Here is a 20,165-nt window from a genome sequence, read left to right as displayed (position 1 = left end):
CGATAATTTTGCGTTGTACTCGCAAACAAGCTCAGTTAAAACTCATCCAAACTCATTTGTTAAGTTAATAAGCAAGGTTGAACAAAAATTTAAGCTTGTGAAGTAAATAAACCAAGCTCGAACAATTCATTCTCGACTCATTAACGTTCTTCAATAATTCGTTTGAATTCATTTATAAGCGTCCCGTGTTTAAATTGAAAAACAAGTCCTCGTTACTATTAAAATTTAGCCATGGTTTTTATGTTGAAATATTGAAGAAACTTGCATCAAATCAAATGAATATTTTAAAAAACTCAATGAAACTAAGTAATTGTTTTAACTAAGTAATCGAGAAAATTGAATATAAAACAAAATAAATAAAACACGAGTTATTAAAAGAAAAGAAAATAATTTAACTATAAATAGAAGCAAAAGACCATGGCTAAGATGGAGGTTTAATTTAATTAAATCAATTTATTTTGAAATAAGTTTAGACATTGAGGGTTTAATATTTTATTAAAATAATATAAAAATTACTGCCATAAGATTTATCCTTTTTATTTTAGAGGATATAAAAAAGGCTTAAGGTAATTACCAACAATATAGAAGGACATTACCATCACATATTTAAAAATTCATAACAAAATGTGAGGATATGAGGGGTCGAACTCAAGACCTCAATAAACCACCAAGACAGTATATGTTTTGTGATATTCATTGGAGGTTTTTAATTAAGTACTTTTAATTTCTGTAAAACTTTTAAAAAAGAACAGTTGGGTTTTGGGCCCGAAGAAACGCAGACCATCTCCCTGAACCACCGCAACTAGGTAGCCTAGCCGCGATTTCACCTTGTCCAACCCGAAACCACCAAGCCCAGCCTCGAAACCACCTTTCCCAGCCGCGAAACCACCTTATATCCACCTTAGCCGCACAGATCTGCGAAGCAGACGACGAAGAACGAATGAAGATGAAGCTGCGTGGGGGGAGTGGCGGTGTGGGTTCGCGCGAACGGAGGGGTAGACGACTGGATGCTCCCGTAGGATGGTCGTGACTGGGAAAGGGGGTTGGTGGTTGCGAGGGAGGTCCAGTGAGTGGTTGGGCAAGAGGAGAGAGAAAATTAACAAAACTCATGTATTAATTAGTCTAATTACGTATTAACATATTTTTGGAAATTATTTTTTGATTTTAACACAAATAAAGAAATTAATTTTTTATATTACATAAAAATCATTTGTGTGGTCCATATTAATTCCCTACCATGGTCATTTTATGATGACTATTTTAGAATTTTTTTCAGTATCCTTTGTAGTTGAACATACGAAGTATCTAACAAAATTTTCCTGATCCAAAACTGGATGACCTGTACTGACCTGACACAAAATAGTCCTAACCCATCATGAATTTGGATGACTCAAAATGGACCCGATCATCCGATTGAAATCAATGTAGCCATAATGTATTAGGGTTAGGACAATTTTGTGTCAGGATAATACAATTCATCAAGTTTCAGACACGTATTGAAAATGGATACTCTGTGGACACGTGAAATTAAATGTCTAATTTTTTAAAAAAATATTAGGACACGAGGACAAATCGAATAAGCGGTGGACATTTACTAGACACATATTTCAATATTAGTCAATATTCAATCAGATGATTATGGAAATATAGAAGACTTTGTCTTGGAATGTCAAATCTCTCACTTAATGAGCCTGGATTAAAAATCGTCATATTTTTGAAAGATATTGATGAATATAATATGGCCGAAGACGTTTGACTTAGTTTAATTTGTAAGACTATTATTTTGTACGGAGTATATTTAGAGTACTCGACTTGAACTTATAATATATTTGAGTATAATTTGATAATTGGTTGTACTGTACGACAATTATAAGTACTAATTCTATATAGCTTGAATATATTAATTATCGTGTCCATTTGCATAGAATAGTTTTATTTACATATTTGAATATTAATAAAATTTGAATTAATTTTTTCATACTCCGTATTATTTTTATTAATGCTTGTAATTTTGTCCTTTTTATGATGACAATTTTGCTAAAACAAACCTTTTAAATGTCAATTTTTGCGAGAGACAACCTTTAGAAAAAGTTATGGCAAATTCAGACCTTAAATTTTTTTTTTTTTTTGCTAGAAACAACCTTAGTCCATTTTGAGGCGTTGACTGAGCCTTTTAAGGAGTTGATTGTGGCGTGCCGGTCATGTGCCTATTTTTTCTTAGAAAATTTTCCAAAAAAGACCTTATGTTTGACTTTGCGAGAAACAACCTTTTATAACTTTTTTGGCAATTTCAAACCTAAAAAAAAAAAAATTGCGAGAAACAACATGTGTAACATTTTATTGTGGAAAGGATTTTATTTTTATTGTGTTAGTGATAGGTGTATTTTTCGTCGTTGATAGAAAATAACCTATGCAAACAATATTTATAAAACCACTCAACTACCGGCTAGCGGTAAGCAAAGGGATCGTTCCAAAGAAACGGTGGTTAATGAGTTTGAAAGTCAATCTAGTTCGAACAAGGATTTGGTTTTGAATTGTCACTTTTAAGAATCTAAAACTAAGAATTATGCTAAATTGAATCAAGAAAGGGAAACGTTAGGGAGTTGGGGATAGGCTAGGGAAACCGGGGGAAATGAATTTAACTATCTAGCAATGGTGATCATGCAACGAAATGGTGATTAGGCAAATGGCATCTAAAGACGAACCCGCCACCTCTCGGATAGGGAACGCTAAGCGTCTAGTCCACGGAAGAGCTTTCGCCTAATCCTAGATTAAACTAACTAGCATATAATAGGCACCGCCATTTGATCACACAAGATAGGCCCACAATCTCTCGCCAAACCTATCCTATGGTTCCACGTGACTCTAATCGAATAGCATTTGCAACTACCACTCAACTAGCATGGATATCCTATCATCAAATCATATTTAATCACATGAATCAACCAACAATCAATCAACAATTTCCCCTAATTAAGCCCCTAGATTCTCCCCTTACCCTAACCTAATTCTACTCACTAGTCATTCTAGAAATCAAGCAATCCATTAAGAATAAGCTAGCAAGCACTAGAAAAGAATTAAGAGTTCAATTGGACAATCAAATCACAAATTGAAAATCAAAGTAACTTCAATCAATGAAATCAAGAATTCAAGAAATTAAAGAATTGAAGAACAATCAACAACAAAGCAAGAGCAAGAATTAAGAAACTAAGAATTAAATTGCAAAATTGAAGAAAAGTTAAGAAGGATTACAAATTGAAGCTTGAATGGAGGAGAGTTTCTCTCTCTAGAATTGCTGAAAATCTACTTTTAGAATCTCCAATTATCAACTAAAAATCTCCTCTCCACAAAATAAATCAAAAAATCTATTTATAAGTTTCCCCAAATAGAAGCCAGAATTTCAATAAGAGCAGCTCGCGCAGCGATTCGGTCGCACGTACCCACTGTGCGACCGAACGTAAATGACTTTGTTCGACCAAATGCAGTCCTGTGCGAGCGAAGACAGTGAAGATCATTTCCTTCGTCCTGTGCGACCGAACATAAAATCCTGTTCAGTCGAATGGGGCTTCTTTGGCTCAAGTCTCCTTTGCAGCTCTATTCGGTCGAACAAGAAGAACTAATCGGGCGCACAACTTTTGTGCGGTCGAACTCAAAAAAGGTGTGCGGTCGAACAAATGTTGTGATGTCGAACATAAGGCCTTGTGCGGTCGTTTTCCAATTTTGGGGCATTTTGTCTCAGAAATCCATTCTGTGCGACCGAACAACAGAGGGCATTCGATCGCACAAAACTGGAAATTCCATGAACTCCATTTTCACTACTCTATTCGGGCGCACAAACCATCACTCGATCGCACAAGCCCTGTTTTGGCTCAAATCTACTTGTTTTCCACCACTTTTCATCATAATCACCTGTAAAGCATAAGATGGAACGAAACTTATAAAATGCACACAAAAAGCTATAAAAACTATAAAAAAAAGCATAGAAAATAACATAAAATCCTAAGCTAAGAGCGACGTAAATGTCGCTCATCAAACTCCCCCAAGCTAAGCGTTTGCTAGTCTCTAGCAAACTAAACTTAACTAAGGAAGAATGGGCAACTAATCAAATTCTAAAAATTTACCAAAATAAAAATCTAGCAAATCTAATCAAGGCAAGACTAAAATGGAAAACACAAACCAAGAAAAGAAATAAAGAAATGAAGAAGAAAAGAAAAGAGAAGAAAAGAAATTAAACTACAAAATTCAAGATGGGCTTTATTATGGAACAAGTATAGAAGAACACTAATATTACTAATCAAATAAATGAGTACACGCTAACTAATGTCCTAAACCGAGTGAAAGATTCGAGCATCATGAAAAGTGAACTAAGGGCAAGCACTAGTCAATCCCCCTACATCCGGGCATACCACGTCAAATCTCTAGATCTTATCCACCCTTGAGAATAGCGTCTCAAGACACCGCGAAGGCACCAGAAAATAAACATTAGGCTACCCGACATCTTAGCATGACAACCTTGTTCCTTAAGCTTGACCAAATCCTCCCTCCACCGACAATGACTCAACTCTAAAGGGTCAAGAGGGCTTTTAGGGCGTAACGTAGGCTAGGGGTAAGGTGCGGAACAAATTTGGCAATTTGGTGCTCATACCTAAAGTGAAGCGCAATGAATGAACTCAACTCAAGCATTTTGAACCAAACACAAACTCGTACCACTTATTTGGGGTACCCCCAAGCTTATTCAACAACAATTCTAAACTACAACTCTTTTTTGCGTTTTTTCCTTGATTTGATTTTCCTCTTTTTTTTTGTGTTTTAAATGAAACTTTTCATGCCTTGTTTTTTTTCTCTATTTTTGGCTTTTTTTTTCAAAACTTTACTCTCTTTTTTGCTTTTGCAACAATTATTCACTATATACAACATTCTTCCAAAACTTTGCCATTCATACCAAACAACATTCATTCCTCAACTTTGCATAATTACTCCAAAACAACAAGCATCATAACTCTAAGCTTCACTATCACTTCTTAGGGTGAAAACAAAACAAAGGCTATTAGGCTTGTAATGTGCTCATAAGAAATGAAGGGTCAAGGCTCAAATGGCTAACAAAGGGGCAAATGCAAACAAAAACATATGAGAAAAATAAGAAAATAGAGTCCTAAACTAAAAAGAAAAATAATCACCGAAAGAAATGCCTCTATCGTCCCCTAAAGTAGTTCGGTCGCGGTCTCGGGAAGGAAATGGTCAAACTCGGGAGACAAGAAAGTCAATGCTAAGGATCCATGCCACTCAATATATGAAAATGTGTTTGGGCTTATTTTTGAGCATGAACCTCACAAGGGAGAAAATACCATTCTCTTCGGCTTCAAATCACTAGAGAAATCGACACCATCTTACCACAAGCCAAGAGTTCATGACGCATGCTACCCATAGTTCAACCAACTTTCTTGACACCAAATCCTAGACTCGACCCAAGACATTAAGAACCGTGTAAAAATCTACCAATTAGGAATAAAAGCATTCTAATATACAAGTTCCAATTTTATATGCCCCAATCAAGAATATTGCCTAAGAAAACCTAGAAAAACTTGCCTTGACAAAAAGGAAATCAAAACAAAATAAAAAGGAAGAAAATAAGAAAACACGCCGAAAAGGGAAACAAAAAGAAACAAACAAAACAAAAGAAAAGAAAAGAAACTAAAATCAAACTAAAAACGAAGAACTAACATATACAAGTGCACAAAATGGTATGGTTTCCAAGACATGAGCATCACAAATAGGCAACTATACAACAAAACTCCCCCCAAGCTAGAAATAGGCCATGTCCTCAAGGCCTAAAACTAAGCAAGGAGGGGCACAGCTACCCATCCAACCAAATTCCCAAATGCAAGATGCCCGTCCCAAAGAATGCATGTGAGATAGAAGGATGTTACCGGAAATGTCGTGGGAGCAAGCCCCGCAAAGAACCGTTAAAACTTGAACAAACTCACCAAAATATCGGCGGACAAGGCACATGGTGGATAGTGAGAATCCACCGCAATGAAACATACCAAAAACATGCACAAATGGAACAATAGTTACGAAACGAAAGCAAATGAAATCTAAGAGTTGGACAACCGGGTTGCCTCCTGGGTAGCGCTCGTTTAACGTCATTAGCTTGACGAATCCCCCCAAAACTCATGGGGGGTCAAAAGCAACTAACTTGGGGTCATCATTAGTCAAAAAGTTTCTTTTTGCCCCAATGGGCACAAACAATGTACCGACATCACCATTCATAAGGTGCCAACCAAACAATCCGCCACCAAGCTTCTCCTTGGCTTTCTTGGGCATCTTGGCTTTCTTGAGTTTCTTAGCCTTGTTTGACGATTCATGAATTACTTTGGAGGTTGTAGCCCCAACATCACCATCAACATGCATCCCAAATATCTCGGGGATGGTTAAGACATCATCAAACTTATCACCAAACACCCTTGGGATCACATGGACTTTCTTGTCATCGGGAGAGGACCTAGAAGGCTCATTATCACACTTAGAAACACGAAAGTTGTTAGAAGGGTTAGCATGTGAGCAATAGCTCTCAATACAAGCAATAGTTTCTACCGTCATACAAGTTTTCATATTTGCAAAACACCCTTCACCAAGGGGAAGCTTGAAGCTAGCTTTTGAATCTCCCGCTTTCAAGATGATTAGTCCCCCTTGCACATCAATAAGAGCACCCGCAGTGGCCAAAAATGGCCTCCCCAAGATAATAGGAGTATGGGCATCCTCATCAATGTCCAAGACAATGAAGTCAATAAGGAAAGTAAGCTTGCCAACCACGAGGGGAACATCCTCAATCCTACCCAATGGTAACATAACCGATCGATCGGCTAGTTGCAATGACATAGCAGTAGGAGAGAGATCACCTAGATTGAGCTTCTCATATATCTTATATGGCAAGATGCTCACACTTGCCCCCAAATCACAAAGAGCATTCTCAAATTTGAGCTTTTGAATGCTACAAGGGATAGAAAAACTCCCGGGATCTTTGAGCTTTGGGGGAAAGGAGTGCTGAATTAGAGCGCTACAACTCTCCGTGAGTTGCACGGTCTCTTTCGGTTCACAACCTCTCTTGCCACGAAGAATATCTCTCATGAATCTAGAATAGTGGGGCATTTGTTTGAGTGCCTCGATGAGAGATAATGTGACATGTAACTTGCTAATCACATCAAGAAACTTAGAAAACTGATCATCCAATTTTTTGCCTAAAAATCTTTGAGGATAGAGGAGTTTAGGAGTGGGGAGAGGTAGAAGAGTTGCCTCTTTTGGTATAGGGGTATCACCCACATTATCTATGGGAGGCTCCTCTTCTACCAAATCATTGTCGCTAGACTCAATGACTCCCTCTTGATCCTTCCCATTGGACTTAGAAACCTCATTAGCTCTAGGAACATCATCTAAAGTCTTCCCACTCCGTGTCGTGATTGCATATATTTGCTTAGGAGGTTGACCTTGGGGTGGGAGACTAGTATGCACTTGTTGTTCCTTTAAGGTATTAGCGAGTTGAGCTAATTGGGTCTTAATAATTCTCATATGAGTATTGGATTGCTTGAATCCATCCTCAAACTCAACATTCTTTTTGACTTGCGCCCCCACAAACGACTCCATGAGAGCCTCAAGATTAGACTTGGGAGGCGGGAGTGGTGGAGGTGCAACGCCATAACCACTAAGGTTTGCTTGATATTGGTTGCCAAAGGTCCTCGGTCCATTGAATCCGGGAGGTGGCAATTGAGATGCACCATAAGAAACTCACTAGTTCAAAGCATAACCCCCACTTGAGGCACCCCTAAATTGCCCATAAGAGTAGTTATAACCCCCTCCACCTTGATGGTTGGGATTATAACCCCCTTGGTTGTATTGGCCTTGATTGCCAAAACCTTGAACTTGACCATAGGGCGCTTGGCTTTGATAGGCTTGTGCTTTATAGCCACCTCGATTTTGGCTATCATACCCACTTCCTTGGCCATAGCCTTGGTGGGGACCATACATGGAGGGCCCTCTAGGTTTCCTAGCAAAATTAGGATTGTTAGGGTTATCATTCCTAGACCTCTCATTGATGGCATTAACATACTCTACATCAAACTCTCCTTCATACGAAGGGCCATAATCCACAAATGACAAGTTATGAACTAAGGGGCATGCATCGGGGGAATGACTATAGTCTTGGCAATTTTCACAAAAGAATTTGCCCGGAGGCATTGAGCCATAAGAACTAACCTTGCCCTTCCCCTTAGAGAGAAGAGTGGCCGAGGGAGGAGGGATTGTAGACGGTGATGGCGATTGGCTTGGTGTATTTTCGAGCTTCTCCAAGCGTGAGGTAAGCTTCTCTATCATCCGTGCTTGCTCTATGGCGTACACCGAACCCTTACCATCTTCACTTCTACCTTTCCCATCATAATTCCTTGTGCCTACATGCCAAGATTGGTAGTTTTGAACTACATCCTCAATGATTTCCTCTATTTGATCCTCAATTTATTCATAATGGGGCCTCCCGCGCCCGCATCAAGACTTGTCTTCGAACTTGGACTCAACCCCAAGTAAAATGTTTGGAGCAACAACCATTTAGGAATCCCATGGTGTGGGCATTCCCTTTGGTACTCCTTGAAACGATCCCAAGCTTCGAAGAGTGACTCATCTCGCTTTTGCTCAAAGGATTGGATCTTGTGGCGACATTCCGCCGTCTTCCCATGCGAGTAGAACTTGTTTAAGAATGCACTTGTCACTTCGGTCCAAGTGCGAAGTGAGTTGGGCTTGACCTCCTTGTCAAGCCAATCACTTGCTCGCCCAAGTATAGAGAACCGAAACAATGTCAACCTCACGTAGTCCGATGTAACACCATTATGCTTTATGGTGTCACAATAGTACTCGAATTGCTTGAGATGCTCATGAGGTGATTCGTTACTCTTCCCGCAAAAGGGGTGGCTTTGCACCAAATTTATCAAGGCGGGCTTGATTTCGAAGTTGTTAGCACTTGTTGTGGGTGCTTGAATACCACAAGTCGCCTCAAACGCTCCCGGAATACCTAGATTCTTCACCGGGAGTGCCATTACCTTAACGGTTAGACTAGAAATGTCTTGCTCCGGTTCTTCACTCAAGATCTCGAACTGGTTGTAGCTTGAAGATCGGGTTCTAATTCGCCACAAAGTCCGTAAAGTCCTCTCTAACTCAAGGTCGAGAGGATAGAGAGGCCTATGATGAGTTCGCCCCTATCTTGCATACAAAACTCAAACAAACCGTGAGCAATGCAAAGGAAATACTAAAGCAAGAATGAAATACTTTTTTTTGTATTTTCTAATGATGAACTAGTCTCAACTAAACTCAATAACAACGACCGCTACCCGGCAACGCCATTTTGATAGGTGTATTTTCCGCCGTTGATAGAAAATAACCTATGCAAATATTTATTAAACCACTCAACTACCGGCTAGCGGTAAGCAAAGGGATCGTCCCAAAGAAACGGTGGTTAATGAGTTTGAAAGTCAATCTAGTTCGAACAAGGATTTGGTTTTGAATTGTCACTTTTAAGAATCTAAAACAAAGAATTATGCTAAATTGAATCAAGAAAGGGAAACGTTAGGGAGTTGGGGATAGGCTAGGGAAACCGGGGGAAATCAATTCAACTATCTAGCAATGGTGATCATGCAACGAAATGGTGATTAGGCAAATGACATATAAAGACGAACCCGCCACCTCTCGGATAGGGAACGCTAAGCGTCTAGTCCACGGAAGAGCTTTCGCCTAATCCTAGATTAAACTAACTAGCATATAATAGGCACCGACATTTGATCACACAAGATAGGCCCACAATCTCTCGCCAAACCTATCCTATGGTTCCACGTGACTCTAATCGAATAGCATTTGCAACTACCACTCAACTAGCATGGATATCCTATCATCAAATCATATTTAATCACATGAATCAACCAACAATCAATCAACAATTTCCCCTAATTAAGCCCCTAGATTCTCCCCTTACCTTAACCTAATTCTACTCACTAGTCATTCTAGAAATCAAGCAATCCATTAAGAATAAGCTAGCAAGCACTAGAAAAGAATTAAGAGTTCAATTGCACAATCAAATCACAAATTGAAAATCAAAGTAACTTCAATCAATGAAATCAAGAATTCAAGAAATTAAAGAATTGAAGAACAATCAACAACAAAGCAAGAGCAAGAATTAAGAAACTAAGAATTAAATTGCAAAATTGAAGAAAAGTTAAGAAGGATTACAAATTGAAGCTTGAATGGAGGAGAGTTTCTCTCTCTAGAATTGCTGAAAATCTACTTTTAGAATCTCCAATTATCAACTAAAATTCTCCTCTCCACAAAATAAATCAAAAAATCTATTTATAAGTTTCCCCAAATAGAAGCCAGAATTCGAATAAGAGCAGCCCGCGCTCGATTCGGTCGCACGTACCCACTGTGCGACCGAACGTAAATGACTTTGTTCGACCAAATGCAGCCCTGTGCGAGCAAAGACAGCGAAGATCATTTCCTTCGTCCTGTGTGACCGAACATAAAATCCTGTTCAGTCGAATGGGGTTTCTTTGGCTCAAGTCTCCTTTGCAGCTCTATTCGGTCGAACAAGAAGAACTAATCGGGCGCACAACTTTTGTGCGGTCGAACTCAAAAAGGTGTGCGGTCGAACAAATGTTGTGCTGTCGAACATAAGGCCTTGTGCGGTCGTTTTCCAATTTTGGGGCATTTTGTCTCAGAAATCAATTCTGTGCGACCGAACAACAGAGGGCATACGATCGCACAAAACTGGAAATTCCATGAACTCCATTTGCACTACTCTATTCGGGCGCACAAACCATCACTCGATCGCACAAGCCCTGTTTTGGCTCAAATCTACTTGTTTTCCACCACTTTTCATCATAATCACCTGTAAAGCATAAAATGCACACAAAAACCTATAAAAACTATAAAAAAAGCATAGAAACTAACATAAAATCCTAAGCTAAGAGCGACATAAATGTCGCTCATCAGTTAGCATCTTTTCAAGGTTCACATGGAAGTAAAAAATGGAACCGAATTTATTGTTTTGTTCTTATTGGATCTCTTAACCTAATGTTTTATCCAGACCTTTCTCTTGTTCCTTTGTTTTTACCCCCTTTTTGCTAGTCCTACCAACCATTCCTCATAACCCCATAAGTACGAGGAAGTGGTTTCGAGTAAGGTGCAACTTCTCCTAGTTCTAGTCTGACATACATTAAAGACAAGAGTGTAAGTTTTGGCTTATGTTTGTACATGGTAATGCATGGTGAACAAAGTTCATGTTATGTTCTACTTTCTCTTTTGCTGGATTCATGCCATGGCATGCCAACAAGATATATTCATGAGAATCCACATGCAAGCATGTAGCAACAACATGCCTTTGTTTCAAAATTTAGAACAAAGACTTCTTTAAATTCATGTAGGTCAACTTGGTATGTTAGTTATCATTATATTACTCACTTCTTTTAGACCCATACGAACTAGTTCATCTTAAATTCATATAGTATTATGACTCCGTCAAAACTTTTTAGCTCTTAGTTTTTACCTAAAACCCTTTACATTACATATCGGCCTCCTAATCCACTCCTTTAACTAGAGGATTGCATTTCACTTGCATCCCTCAACATATTATTGAAACTCTTATAACAGTCGTTGAAAAACATACCAGACTCATCACTCAGAGGAAGTATTTTTGCATATCTAATATGTGCTTGCTAATGCATATCATAGCAAAAGACAAAAGTAGGAAAGAAACAAAAATGTATTTTTTAAAACAAAAATGGTACTTTTTTTTTACAGAATGATACTTTTTTAACATGAATGGTACTTCCTTTTTTGTCTTTTAGCTATTTGTCTTTTAGTTGATACGTGTATTGCTACACATATCTGATATCCGAAAAAACGACCCCCATCGCTCATGCATTCTTTGATCTTTGGCATGTTGGAATTCCTTCCAAATAGTTGAAAGCCTCCACGTCAATTTCACTTATTGTCTCCATGTAAGCTCTACAATGATGTTAGCTAGCACGATAAAATAAAATTTTCTTTACCATAAAAGGTTATAAAGGTTGTTTCTCGCAAATATTTTTTTTAAGTTCTGGAATTACCAATTTTGTTTTATAAAAGGTAGTTTCTCGCAAAACAAAACATAATAAGGTTTGTTTTGGAAAAATTTCCAAGAAAAAAGACGCATATGAACGGCATGCCACCGTCAACGCCGGAAAAGGTCCGATCAATGCCTGAAAATGGACTAAAGTTGTTTCTTGCAAAATCTATTTACTTTAAGGTTTGAATTTACCCGAAAAATAATATAAGGTTGTTTCTCGCACAATTAGTCATATAAAAATTCTATTTTGACACATTTGCCTTTTATGTCATTATATTTTGTTACTATTATTTTTCGTATTTCCGTATCCGTCATTTTTAAAATGCCGATGTCTTATATACTCACTCGGTCCCGGAATACTCGACCCGGTTTGACCCGCACAGAGTTTAAGGAACTTGAATTGACTTATTTAATTTAATAGGTAGTAGTTGATAGTGGGGTATTATTTTAATGTAGTTAGTGGGAGGTGGGTTAAGAGGTGGGGTTGGGGGAGAGTAGGGGTTGAATTTTTAATTATTTTTTGTATGGAGTAGGGGGTAGGTGGGTTAATAGGGGTGGAGTGAGAAATAATATAATATTGTTAGAATATTTCCATTTTTAGAAACAGGTCAAGTATTAAGGTACGGCCCGATAAGAAAAATAGGTCAAGTATTCCGGGACGGAGGAAGTACATAATTACCTATCGTGTCCGTGTATATGTCCACCTTGGTGCAACATACGGAGTAATGTATAACAGTAGTTACCGTACCTCTCAGATAAATCATTACATAATTGTATGAACTTTGTGGGGAAGAATATTAGTGGGGACCTAACACTATTTTTACTTTACAGTGAGTTTACCACATCTTTCCTTCCTTTCATTTCCTTTTCATTCTCCTTTCTCTCTAATGTCCACTTTTCCAAAGCTTGGAAACTCCTTTCCCACTCTCCTGTTCTCCCAAAAAGTTTCCATCTAAAAATTCTAAATTCTGTTGCTAAATTCAGCTCCCATTTCTCCCAGGTAATCTCTAAACTTCTCATTTTTCTTGTTATAACCTTCAAATCATAGCAATGCATTACCTCATTTTGTGGGTAATTCTTTTGCTAATTAACCCGAAATCATTTGTAAACTGTTTAAATGATGAAGGATTCACACTTCTGTCATTTAAACAATCCATAACTCAAGACCCATACGGGACAATGAGCAATTGGAACCAAACCGACGAAAACCCTTGTTCATGGAATGGAGTTACTTGTAAAAACCAAAAAGTAGTTTCTGTTAGCATCCCCAAGAAGAAACTTTTAGGGTACCTTCCATCTTCACTTGGGACACTCTCTGATTTGCGCCATGTTAATTTAAGGAGCAACAGGTTTTATGGGCCATTACCCCTTAATCTTTTCCAAGCTCAAGGTCTTCAAAGTTTGGTTTTATTTGGTAATTCTTTATATGGGTCATTACCAGATGAAATTAGGAAGCTAAAATACCTTCAAAATTTGGATTTGTCCCAAAATTTCTTAAATGGGTCTTTACCCTCTTCAATTCTTGAGTTGAAGAGGCTAAAAAATCTTGTTTTGAGTCATAATAATTTTAGTGGGAGTCTCCCAAATGGGTTTGGGAGGGTTTTGGTTACCCTTGAGAAACTTGATGTTTCCTATAATCAATTTAATGGGTCAATCCCAAATGATTTGGGTAACTTGTCTAGTTTGCAAGGGACTGCTGATTTTTCCCATAATTTGTTTAGTGGATTGATTCCAGCTAGTCTTGGAGAGTTACCTGAGAAGGTTTACATTGATCTTACTTTTAACAATTTGAGTGGACCAATTCCACAAACTGGTGCTCTTTTGAATAGAGGACCTACTGCTTTTATTGGGAACCCTGGTCTTTGTGGCCCTCCGTTGAAGAATCCGTGTACTTCGGAGTCTTCTGCGGTGTCGCCGGCTTCATACCCGTATTTACCAAGTGATTATTCACCTCAAGGGAGTAAGGATAGTGGTGGGAAGGGTAAGGGGAAAGGGCTTAGTAGAAGTGCTGTGGCTGCCATTGTGGTGAGTGATGTTATTGGGATCTGCCTCATTGGGTGGTTGTTGTCTTATTGTTATACAAGGGTTTGTCCTTGTAAGAGTAAGGATGAGAAGGGAGGGAGAGAAAGTAGGGAGTGTTTTTGTTTCACGAGAGACGAGTCTGAAACGTTGTCGGAGAACATTGAGCAGTATGATTTGGTACCGTTGGATTCTCAAGTTGCATTTGATCTAGACGAGCTATTGAAAGCTTCGGCTTTTGTATTAGGAAAGAGTGGGATTGGTATCGTGTATAAGGTGGTGCTTGAAGATGGAGTCACCTTGGCTGTGAGAAGACTAGGTGAAGGGGGTTCACAGCGGTTTAAAGAATTCCAAACTGAAGTTGAAGCAATTGGGAAGCTTAGGCATCCAAATGTTGTCACTATAAGAGCATATTATTGGTCTGTTGATGAGAAGTTGCTCATATATGATTATGTACCCCATGGAAGCCTAGCCACTGCTTTACATGGTAAGATTTTATAATTCATGTTTCCCAATTACATGATATAGTTTGCCTACTTAAATACATTTCGCTGACATTTGTTGGTTTGTATGTGATAATGTCAACAGGGAAGCCAGGAATGGATTCATTTACGCCATTGTCATGGTCAATCCGATTACAAATCACGAAAGGCATCGCTAGAGGTTTAGTGTACTTGCATGAATTCAGCCCCAAAAAGTACGTTCATGGTGATTTAAACCCAAGCAACATACTGCTTGGACAGGACATGGAACCTAAAATCGCAGATTTTGGACTCGGTCGCCTTGCCAATATTGCTGGGGGAACCCCTACCCTACTATCTAGCAGGATGAACTATGAGAAACCCCAACAAAAACAAGCACCATCTGAAGTTGGTAGTGTGTCAGCTACAACAAATGCACTTAGTTACTACCAAGCCCCGGAATCCCTTAAAGCTGTGAAACCGTCACAAAAGTGGGATGTTTACTCATACGGGGTGATCTTACTGGAAATGATTACTGGAAGATCTGCCTTAGTGCAAGTGGGAACCTCGGAAATGGACGTTGTTGAATGGATTCAACATTGCATTGACGAGAAACAGCCACTAATAGATGTATTGGATCCATATTTAGCTCAGGAGGCAGACAAGGAAGACGAGATAATCGCTGTCCTAAAAATTGCTATGGCTTGTGTTCATAGCAGCCCCGAAAAGAGACCAACAATGAGACATGTGTGCGACACTTTAGAACGATTACCTGAGTTGAGTCCTTAAAGACGTGCGGCGTATCAATAAAGTCACGGTCTTCCTTGTTGGTACGTGGAAATGGAATCATCAAAGATAATATTGCCCGTGAACTCTCAGTCAATCAGTTTGTTGTTACTATAAGTAGGATTTAGAGTAGCTGTGGTGCAGTAAATGTTACTTGTATTTTGAGTGTGGTTTTTATGATACAAAATTGTAAGTACATAATGCCAAATTTGTTGTCTCATTCCATCTTCTTATTGTGTTTGTAATCTTAGCAGCAGAAAAGCTTTTGTCTGGTTCTTCTTTGTCAATGAAATTGTTTCATGTGTACGTTGTTTGCTTCTGTCATTAGATTCTACCATCTATGGAGCTGTACAATTAATTAAGTGCATTTGTTGTAACTATACACTAGATTCTAATGACAGAATCCCTTCAAACATTTAACCATTTAGGTTAGTTGACATAGAATCCTACTCCCTTGTCCCTTTTTATTATTTACGTTTGGTATTATGTAAGCGATTTAACAACTAATTAATGTGGATAAGAATTGTTTTTTTTAAAAATTTTGTTTTTAACAATGTAAATTACCCTTATTGATAATGTTATCACTTTTATTCAAAACATGACATTGAAAAGGTGTGAAAGATTTTATGCTCCAACGCGAAAATGTGAAAGATTTATTGCCGTAATGAATTTGATTGATTAAAATAATAACTATTTTTGACGGACATATTAAACACATTTATATTACAATATAAAATTAAATATAAAATGTAAAGATGAATATTAGACACCCAAACGGAGTATGTAAAAAATAAAAAAAGATGGAGAGAGGAGATATTTAGTGCTTAAGACCATAAAAGTGAGAAATTGGGGTGGAAGTTAGGTACTTGGAGATCCTCAATAGATGAAATTTGGTACTTTCAGCGTCTCTTTTTTATCTTTATGATTTTTTTTCCGGGTGTCCTAAAATATTACGGAATATTTACATTTTTTTTATATTTTCACACAAATGTTTTAATATTCTATTAAAATTTGTGTCCAATAATGATTTTAACCAATTAAATTTAATGGGTCATTCAATGTCTCACACTTTTACATTGGGACATTAAATTTTTCTCATTTTCCCATCATCAAAATTTTGCTAAAAGTTAAAACATTGTAAATAAACGTAATTTGCCTTGTTTAAATAATAAAAAAAAAGAATCTCAATGCATATTAATTAGTCGTTCAAACGCGTGCAAAATACCAAATGTAAAGAACAAAAAGTGACAGGGAGTTAGGTTTTAGATGTCGTTTCAAAATTTTAACCATCTAGACTCGTTGGCATTTATTTTTTAGTAATTAGTTACTCTAGAATCGTATACTTCATACGTTCCATAAATATCGCACCATCTTATTTTTTATACTATTCACATTATACCTTGTTCATCTTTTGTGATTTACACATAAGAAAATTTATAGTCATGTGAGATCATGTTAGATTTTTATTGATATATATTTTCTAAATATCAAATTTTTATAACTTTTACTTATATATTATTCGAGATATTAACAAGTCAACTTATATGTTGAAAAATGTAAATTAACCGTGAGGTATTTAAGATATTTAAGCAATGGATGATTATATTATGGGCTTAAGAGCAAGATTAGCGCTAGTATAAGCTAAGACTTCCACATCATATTTTTTTTAATCAGATTCTTGTCGAGACCCTTTCAGATTTACTTAATTTTTCCACTTCACCCCTCGTACTCATTCAAGACTCCTAAAATAAAAAAAATAAAAAAATAATAATAATAAGATTCAATTTACAATTTAAACGTCTTAAGTAGAGTCTTGGAATTCCAAGACTCTTGCTCAGATTTTTGTCATACTTTTCCACTTAAATGGGAGGTCTTAGGTTAATACTCAATAAGACTATTGCTCAAACTACTGCTCAGACCAGCACTAATCTTGCTCTAAGATTTACAAAAAGTAATTACTAAGGGTTTTTCTTACGAGTGTCCATCAGCTCCAACTTGCCATCCATTTCTGAACTTTCGTTGGCGCTAATTATTAGTTTCATCATTCATGCAAGGCTCCTACAAAAAGGTTCAAGGCTCCCACATATTCGAGCAATACTACCCTTTATTAAAAAAAAAAATTATCTTTTTATATTTTATCACTCTCCTACATTTTTTTGCCTCTACTATGATACTATCCTATCACTTTATTCATCTGTATGATATACTTTTTCAGTTTTCTTTTACTTATTTTTTTTGTTGATAGAGGGAAACAATACTAGGAAGTCCTTCGCTCGAGGGTGACTCCGAATAAACGGCATTTACAATTGAAAGTAAAGATGGACTACAGGGCAGAAATATACTCCCTCCGTTCCGGAATATTCGACCTGTTTTTCTTATCGGGCCGTCCCTTAATACTTGGCCTGTTTCTAAAAATGGAAATATTCTAACAATATTATATTATTTCTCACTCCACCTCTATTAACCCACCTACCCCCTACTCCATACAAAAAATAATTAAAAATTCAACCCCTACTCTCCTCCAACCCCATCTCTTAACTCACCTCCCACTAACTACATTAAAATAATACCCCACTATCAACTACTACCTATTAAATTAAATAAGTCAATTCAAGTCCCTTAAACTCTGTGCCGGTCAAACCGGATCGAGTATTCCGGGACGGAGGGAGTACTACATAGTATATACATTGAATCGTTTACTTTCTTTTACTTCCAACAATTTTCTAAAATGGGCATATTATCTTGGTTGCAACACATTATAATGGAAAAGTTTTTTTTGTTTACAATGACATCCATTCTATTATTCTACTCTCTTAATCAACTTTTTTACTAGTTACTACCCAGTACCCACCCACCAAATAAAGAATGGAAAACTCTTTCTTTGTCTTCAAAATACTTTCAATCTGTTTTCTTTAAATGTGTAATAGAGTAAGCAAATACAAAAACAATATAAATGAATTAATGAATGTGAACAATCTAAATGAATTAATAAATGTGGCACCGTGGCAATTTATACAGTAAATATCGTAATCCCTCCGTCCCGGAATACTTGACCTGTTTTCCTTATTGGGCCGTCCCTTAATACTTGACATGTTTCTAAAAATGGAAATATTCTAACAATATTATATTATTTCTCACTCCACCCCTATTAACCCACCTACCCCCTACTCCATACAAAAAATAATTAAAAATTCAACCCCTACTCGCCCCCAACCCCACCTCTTAACCCACCTCCCACTAACTATATTAAAATAATACCACACTATCAACTACTACCTATTAAATTAAATAAGTCAATTCAAGTTCCTTAAACTCTGTGCCGGTTAAACCGGGTCGAGTATTCCAGGACGGAGGGAGTATCATGTTTATGCTCCGTTTGGTAGGGCGTAAAACGTTTTTATGGAAAACGATTTTCCTCTTTTCAATCATTTTACGTTGTTTGGTTGGTAAGGGATGTAAAACAATTTTCCATGACTCCCTCAAAGGTGGAAAACCCTTTTCCATTTGAAAGGGAGGGAAACCACTTTTCCTTCTTTCCTCCTTACCTCCCTCTCCTTTCTTCCCCTCAATCTTCACCATCTTCTCCCATTTTCCTTTAAGTTACCAAACAAAGGAAAACTAGTTTGAAATTGTGTTTTCCCTTGAAAAATGTTTTCCATGGAAAATCATTTTACAATGAAATCGTTTTACGCCCTATCAAACGGAGACTTAATGTACCTTTTATCCATAATCCATAAATTGTCAAACAACAACCTTGCTAGTGGTCTACAGACTACAATTTGGCAACCATGCAAGTGGTCTACAGAGTATTACAGGTCCTTATATAATTTGGTGTCCGCCAATCATGCCTGCCAAAATGCGAGAAATTTTAAGCTTGTTGTTTTAGATGACAGTTTATGACTTTTTACATGGTTTTCACAAAGTCTATGGTTTGTCAAGCTGGTCAAGGAGGAAAACAGACGTATTTGTTGCTTTGTTTAGCTGAAAATGCTTGAAAAGCGAGAACTCTGTGCAGCTAACCGTTATTTGTTAGCAAATACATAACACCATAAAATGACAAAAAAGGTAAACGACAAATAAAGATCAATGATATTTTTTTAAAAAGAAATTGTACTTGTTTTAATGAAATTGTACTCTTTTACTAAGTATTAAAGAAATGATATTTTTCATTAACGAAATGATACTCTTTTTAATGAAATAATGAAATAGTACGCTTTTTTAAAAAAATGATACTTTTTTTAACAAAATACTACTCTTTTTAATGAAATGATACTCTTTTTAACGAACTGGTACTTTTAAATTTTTTGTCTTTTTCCTACTACCATTTTCCTTTTTTGTCTTCTAACTACTATGATGTACTCCCTCCGTTCCTTAATGTTCTTCATGGTTGGAATCGGGGAGGGGATTAAGAAAATAAAATCTTGGTATGATTGGGTGTAAAGTAATGATTGGATGTAAAAGATTGTACGCTTTGGAATAAATGAAAGAGAGAGAAAATAATACAGAAGGAAAGAAAAGAGAGATAATTTATTAAAATACTCCCTCTGTCATACTATACCTTTATACTCGCACCGGTTTGACCGGTGCGGAGTTTAAGACACTTGAATTGACTTATTAATTTAATTGATGTTAATTGATAGTAGAGTATTTTTTTTAATATAGTTAGTGAGAAATGCGTAAGGGGTGGGGAGTGTGCATTTTTAAATGATTTTTTGTACGGAGTAGGCCGGGGTGTAGGTGGGTTAGTAGGTAAGTGTGAGAAA

General features: G+C 37.1%; 1 protein-coding gene and 1 pseudogene across 1 annotated transcript; both read left to right on the top strand.

Moving 5' to 3' along the window:
• Nucleotides 1-8,601: 8,601 nt before the first annotated feature.
• On the top strand, nt 8,602-8,702 carry LOC130471024 (uncharacterized; annotated as a pseudogene).
• Nucleotides 8,703-12,958: 4,256 nt separating this feature from the next.
• Nucleotides 12,959-15,663, top strand: LOC110796109 (receptor protein kinase-like protein ZAR1). The gene is made up of 2 exons (XM_022001141.2): nt 12,959-14,642; nt 14,744-15,663. The coding sequence occupies exons 1-2, from the start codon at nt 13,187-13,189 to the stop codon at nt 15,403-15,405; spliced, it is 2,118 nt and encodes a 705-aa protein (XP_021856833.1). The 5' UTR covers nt 12,959-13,186; the 3' UTR covers nt 15,406-15,663.
• Nucleotides 15,664-20,165: the final 4,502 nt, after the last annotated feature.

The sequence above is a fragment of the Spinacia oleracea genome, chromosome 3 (genome assembly GCF_020520425.1).
Source record: "Spinacia oleracea cultivar Varoflay chromosome 3, BTI_SOV_V1, whole genome shotgun sequence".
Lineage (NCBI taxonomy): Eukaryota > Viridiplantae > Streptophyta > Magnoliopsida > Caryophyllales > Amaranthaceae > Spinacia > Spinacia oleracea.
The sequence above is the reverse complement of the archived record's forward strand: the minus strand, read 5'-3'. Positions and strand labels throughout refer to the sequence as shown.